Raw genomic sequence first — 5,827 nt, forward strand, 5'->3', positions numbered from 1 at the left:
AGTTGCTGTTGCAGCTGCTGCAACAGCTGCTGCTTATGGAGGCTATCCTACAGCGCACACAGCTACAGATTATGGTTATACACAGAGGCAACAAGAAGCTCCACCACCACCACCTCCTGTCACTACGCAGAATTACCAGGTGTGTTTTTTAAACAAAAAACTTATGTAATTTTTAAATGATATGTTAAAAGGAGGAGGCCTGTTTGGATAAGAGAATGTGGTGATATATTTTTTCTTCCATGGATCACAGCTAAAACTGTGATAGAATGTGAAGTGACTGCAGTCCTGTATGGTGTGTATAGAGGATTATCAGCAGTAATACTGCTAAGATTTAGACATTCACACAATAAACAATGAATTGACATTTATCTCCAAATGATTTTGTGAACTACTGCTGAAATACTTGTCTTGGTTAGCCTAAATGTCCAAGTGGCATGCGGTAAAATGGGTCATGGAACTGATTTAGATGAAAAAACTGTTCCAATAAAAATTTTCAGTGGGAGATAGAAGTAGTTCCCTCCTCAGATTCCTGGTTGCGACAGGAGCTCTAGCACCAAATTTAAGAGAATAGAAGATTACTCTAGGAGAGGAACTGTCTTAGGTAGATTTTGGGTACCCTTTGTGAGACTGCTGCTTAACCTTGTGTGGCTACAGGCTTTTACAAAAGGAAACTTGTCTGTTTTCATCTCGCTCTGACCTTTACTGACACTTCTTTGCATTGAATCTAGCAGTTGTCAGCATTTGGGTGGGTCAGTTCAGGATAAGGATTCCACAGAAAGTTAACCAACTAAAAAAGGAACAGCATCTTTCTATGGGATTGACAGGCTTCTTCAGAATTTCCTTGGTTCTGCACAGTTGTGGTGCCAATGCAGGAGATGGATGTGGGATCATGTAGGGTGAGGAGAGATGTGATGGTACCTCAGACAACTTCCCATTCTTACACTGGCTTAAATGTCTTATGAAACAACATCCTGTCAGTGACTGGTATTCCTCTTCAGGAATAAAGAAACTAAGCAGTACAAATCAGTGCTGCACCAGTTTTGCAGTTGGAAGATTTCAGTATGTAGTGGTTATCTTGGGACATTTAAGATAAGTGTTTACTCCAAAGAGTGAGAAGTTGCAGTCTTTTCTGTCTGTCTAGATTGACACAATACAAGGGTATATATACATCAATAACCCTAGCCCACTGGTTTCAATCAGACAGCTTAGATGAAGAAAGATGAGCAGTTTTACATGGCCAGGTAGTTTCTTATTAGAAATGTGAGCTTTATTTGTATTTTTATCAGCTTTTTTGCTACATTAGCATTTGCTAGACAGTCTTCAGTAGATATTTCTAGGCTGGTGTTTTATGTGCAAGTTATCAAACTCTTATGGTGGGACTTATAATTAAAATGTGCATTTACTATGAGACAGAGGACATTAAATAGTATGTCCCTTGTAAAAATTCTTTAACTTTTAGTCCTAACTTTATCAAGGCATTATCTAGACTCTAATTTGCATTTTTATTTGTTTAAAGCTACTATACTGTTGCTGTATATTATGAATTCCTTTGTATGGCTTTGTACTTTGTTACATATGGTAATGAACCAAAATGTAGGAGTCTTTCCAGTAGCATGTTTACACATAATTACAAGGTTGTTAAACTAGTCAGTTATTAGATGCATTCAGATAGAAAAGAGTCCCCTAAATTAAAGAAAAATACTGCAAGAAAGACATTGAGGCACTGGAGCGTGTCCAAAGAAGGGCAGTGAAGATGGTGAAGGGTCTGGAACATAAGTCTCCTGAGGAGTGGCTGAGGGAGCTAGGGTTGTATAGCCTGGAGAAGAAGAGGCTGAGGGGAGATCTTACTGCTCTGAAAAGAGGTTGTAGTGAGGTGGGTCTCAGTCTCATCTCACAGGTAACAAGTGACAGAACAAAAGGAAATGGCCTCAAGTTGCGCCAGGGGAGGTTTGGTTTAGATATTAGGGGAAAATTTCTTCACAGGAAGGGTTCTAAAGCATTGGAACAGGCTGCCCAGGGAAGTGGTGGAGTCACCATTACTGGAAATGTTCAAAAAATGTGTGGATATGGTTTAGTAGTGAACATGGTGGTGGTGCTAGGTTGACTGTTGGACCTGGTGATCTTAGAGGTCTTTTCTAACTGTAATGATTCTATGATTTCATTCACCAGCACCCCAAGTCCTTGGCAGGGCTGCTCTCAATTTCTTCATTCCCCACCCTGTATTGATACAAGATATTGCCTAGACCCAGGTGCAGCACCTTGCACTTAGTCTTGTTGAACCTCATGAGTTTCCCATGGGCCACATCTTGAGCTTGTCCAGGTCCCTCTGGATGGCATACCATCCTTCAGGAGTGTCAACTGTACTGCTCAGCTTGGTGTCATCTGCAAACTTGCTGAGGGTGCACTTGATTCTTTCATCTATGTCATTGATGAAGACACTGAATAGCACTTGGTCCCAATACAGACCCCTGAGGGACACCACTTGTCACCAATGTCCATTGGGACACTGAGCTGTTGACAGCTACACTCTGGATGCAACCATCCAAGCAATTCCTTATCCACTGAACAGTCCACCCATTGAATCCTCTCTCCAATTTAGAGAGAAGGATGTTGTGGGGGACCATGTCAAAGGCTTTACAGAAGTTTAAATAAATGACATCTGTAGCCCTTCCCTTGTCCACTGATGGAGTCACTCCATCATAGATGGCCACTAGGTTGGTCAGACAGGACTTGCCCTTGGTGAAGCCGTCCTGATTGTCCCAAATCACCTCCTTGTCCTCCATGTACCTTAGCAGAGCTTCTAGGAGGATCTGTTCCATGATCTTCCCAGGCACAGAGGTGATGCTGACAGGGCAGTAGTTCCCAGGGTCCTCCTTTCTACCCTTTTTAAAGATGGGTGCAATGTTTCCCTTTTTCCAGTCACCTGGGACTTCACCTGACTGCCATGACTTTTCAAATATGATAGAGAACAGCTTGGCAACTACATCAACCAATTCCCTCAGGACTCTGATTCATCTCATCAGGTCCTATAGACTTATGTATGTTCAGGTTCCTCAGGTGGTCATGAACCTGATCTTCTCTTACAGTGGGAGGGACTTTGCTCTCCCAGTCTTGCAGTCCGTCCACTTGAGAAGTGTGGGAAGAGAGGTTACCATTGAAGACTGAGTCAAAAAAGCTGTTGAGTACCTCAGCCTTTCCTTCGTTATTATTGAGATTTTGCCAGCCTTGTTTAGCAGGGCAGGTACACATTCTTTGACCTTCCTTTTCTGGCTGACATACCTGTAGAAGTCCTTCCTGTTATTCTTTGCCTCCTTTGTCAAGTTCGGCTCCAGCTGCACCTTGGCCTTCCACACATCATCCTGACGCAACCGGTGTCCCTATATGCTTTCCAGGACACCTGTCCCTGATTCCACTGCCTATGCATTTCCCTCTTGCCCTTTAGTTTGACTCACCCATGCTGGTCTCTTGTCTTCCTTGCCTGACTTCTTGTGCCTGGGGATTGCAAGCTCTTTTGCTCAATGGAAGACTTCCTTAAAATCTGCCAGCTCTGTTCTGCTCCTTGTCCATGAGGGCAGTTTCTCAGGGGGATCCTATTGACTAACTCCTTGAACAGCTGGAAGCTTATTTTCCTAAAATTCTGGGTCTTGACTCTGCCTCACCCATATTCTTCAGGACTGCAAACTCCATGAGTGCATGATCACTGCAGCCCAGGCTGCCTCCAATCTTGATGACCCCCATTAGCTCAGATTGGTGACCATCAGGTTCAGTAACACATCCCCTCTGGTAGTGCTGTCTATTACCTGGCTCAAGAAGTTATCCTCCATGCATTCCAGGAGTCTCCTGGATTGCCTACAGCTCCCTGTGCTACATTCCCAGCAGATGTTGAGGTGATTGAAGCCCCCCTGCAGGATGAGAACCTGTGAGTGTGATGTCTCCTGCAGCTGGAGCAAGAAGGCTTTGTTAATAGGCTTCTCTTGACTGAGCAGCCTGTAGTTAACACCAACCACAGGGTTCCCGTTTTTGGCTCGCTCTCTATTTCTCACTTATAAGCTTTTAACCTTCTCATGGCTGTTCTTCAGAGACAGCTCTTCATAATCTATCAATTTCTTGACAAAGGGGGCAACCCCTCCACCCCTCTTTTTTTCTCTGTCCCTTCTGAACAGCCTGTAGCCATCGATAACCACACTCCAGTCATGGGATTTGTCCCACCAAGTTTCAGTAATGGCAACAAGGTTGTAGCTTTGTAGCGGCACGGAGACTTCCAACTCCTCCTGTTTGTTGCCCATGCTGCGTGCATTGGTGTAAAGGCATCTCAGATGGGCTGTCAGCTGTGTCACCTTTTTTAGAGGAACACCCCTCCTTTGAGGTGTTTCCCTGGTGGCTTCTATTACCTCAGGATCTTCTGGCTCATCTCTAAGTCTTCAAGTGTGCTCCAGTGTGGCTAGCACATCTCAGAGCCACTGGCTGAGGGCCCTTGCTACCACTCCATCCCTCTAATCTTGATGTGTTGTCCCACAGCTTGTCAAGGACAAGCCTGATATTATCCCCCTTCCCTGTCATGTCTAGTTTAAAGCTCTATATCAATGAGCGCTGCCAGCTCCTGAGCAAAGACCCTCTTCCCTTTTTGAGAAGGGGGAATCCCACCTGATTCCAGCATGCCTGATGTCATGTAGGCCATCCCATTATACAAAAACCTAAAATTGTGGCAGTGACACCAGCCATGGAGCCATGTATTAGACTGGGCTCATCTGTTTCTTCCAATGTTTCTGCCCACAACTGGGAGGATAGAGGAGAAAATAACCTGTGCTCCAGATTCCCTTACCAGCTATCCCAAGGCCCTGAAATCTCTTTTGATTGCCCTTGGACTACGTATTGTGATTTCATCACCACCCATGTAGAAGACCAATAATGGGTAGTAGTCTGAGGGCTGTACCAGGCTAGAGAACTTTCCTGGTCATGTCTTTAACCCAGGCCCCAGGGAGGCAGCACACTTCCCTAAGAGGAGGGTCCATCCAGCATATTGGACCCTCTGTTCACCTTAGAAAGCAACTGCCTACAGCTGCAACCTGTCTTTTCCTCGTGGAGGTGGTCGTTATACAGGGGGTAGGCTTTTCTGACCCTTTCAACACCTGTGGCATAGATGGACCTCCATCCTCATCATCCTTTGACTGGCCTTCTACATCTTCATACCTATTGTACAGAGACACCTGGGAGGGTGAGGTGGGCAAGGAGGGGATTTGCTTGCTGCTCCGAGCAAGGACTTTCCTCCATTCACCCCTTTTCTTTGAGCTACTGCCTTCTACCTGCCCGAAGGGAAAAATATAGGACCCCCTTGATATTGGTTTTTTTTTCTGGTGCCTCTTCCTGTCTTAGGGAGGGCCAAGCATGGTTCCATGTTTGTAAACTTGTGAATATATTGTGGTTTGTGGAGATCTGTGGTGGGTTTTTCCTTCATATTTTATAGGAATGCAATCTGATATAGTCATTATGAAAAACTAGTGTGCAATGAGTTGCTTTTTGGTAACAAAAATAATTCAGAAGGGAAAAAGTGATTTAATAGCATGAGATTAATTCCTATATTATGTTTGAAAAAGACCATTCAGGGTTGTCTTCAGGCCTGAAGTATCTGTAAACATAAATTTAATTTCTTTAATGCATATATTGGTATATAATGTATCTGTAGATAATTTTAAAATCTACTTAACTGAAATAGAAGAAAAATCTTTTACTCTGCTAATGATTTTTATTCTTCCAGATATATACTTAAGGAGAAATTTGATGGGTTTTCTTTTTTGAATTTTTTGCATTCCTATTCTTATGTTCGATC

The 5,827-nt window shown here is 43.7% G+C and overlaps 1 protein-coding gene across 1 annotated transcript in view; it reads left to right on the forward strand.

Annotated features, from left to right (window-relative positions):
• Nucleotides 1-5,827, forward strand: part of LOC103618703 (zinc finger RNA-binding protein-like) — a 46,308-nt gene that overhangs the window by 10,234 nt on the left and 30,247 nt on the right. The window contains 1 exon segment of the mRNA XM_008637135.2: nucleotides 3-139. Within this exon segment, the coding sequence (XP_008635357.2) occupies nucleotides 3-139 (137 nt within the window).

The sequence above is a fragment of the Corvus brachyrhynchos genome, unplaced genomic scaffold (genome assembly GCF_000691975.1).
Source record: "Corvus brachyrhynchos isolate BGI_N302 unplaced genomic scaffold, ASM69197v1 scaffold157, whole genome shotgun sequence".
Classification (NCBI taxonomy): Eukaryota; Metazoa; Chordata; class Aves; order Passeriformes; family Corvidae; genus Corvus; species Corvus brachyrhynchos.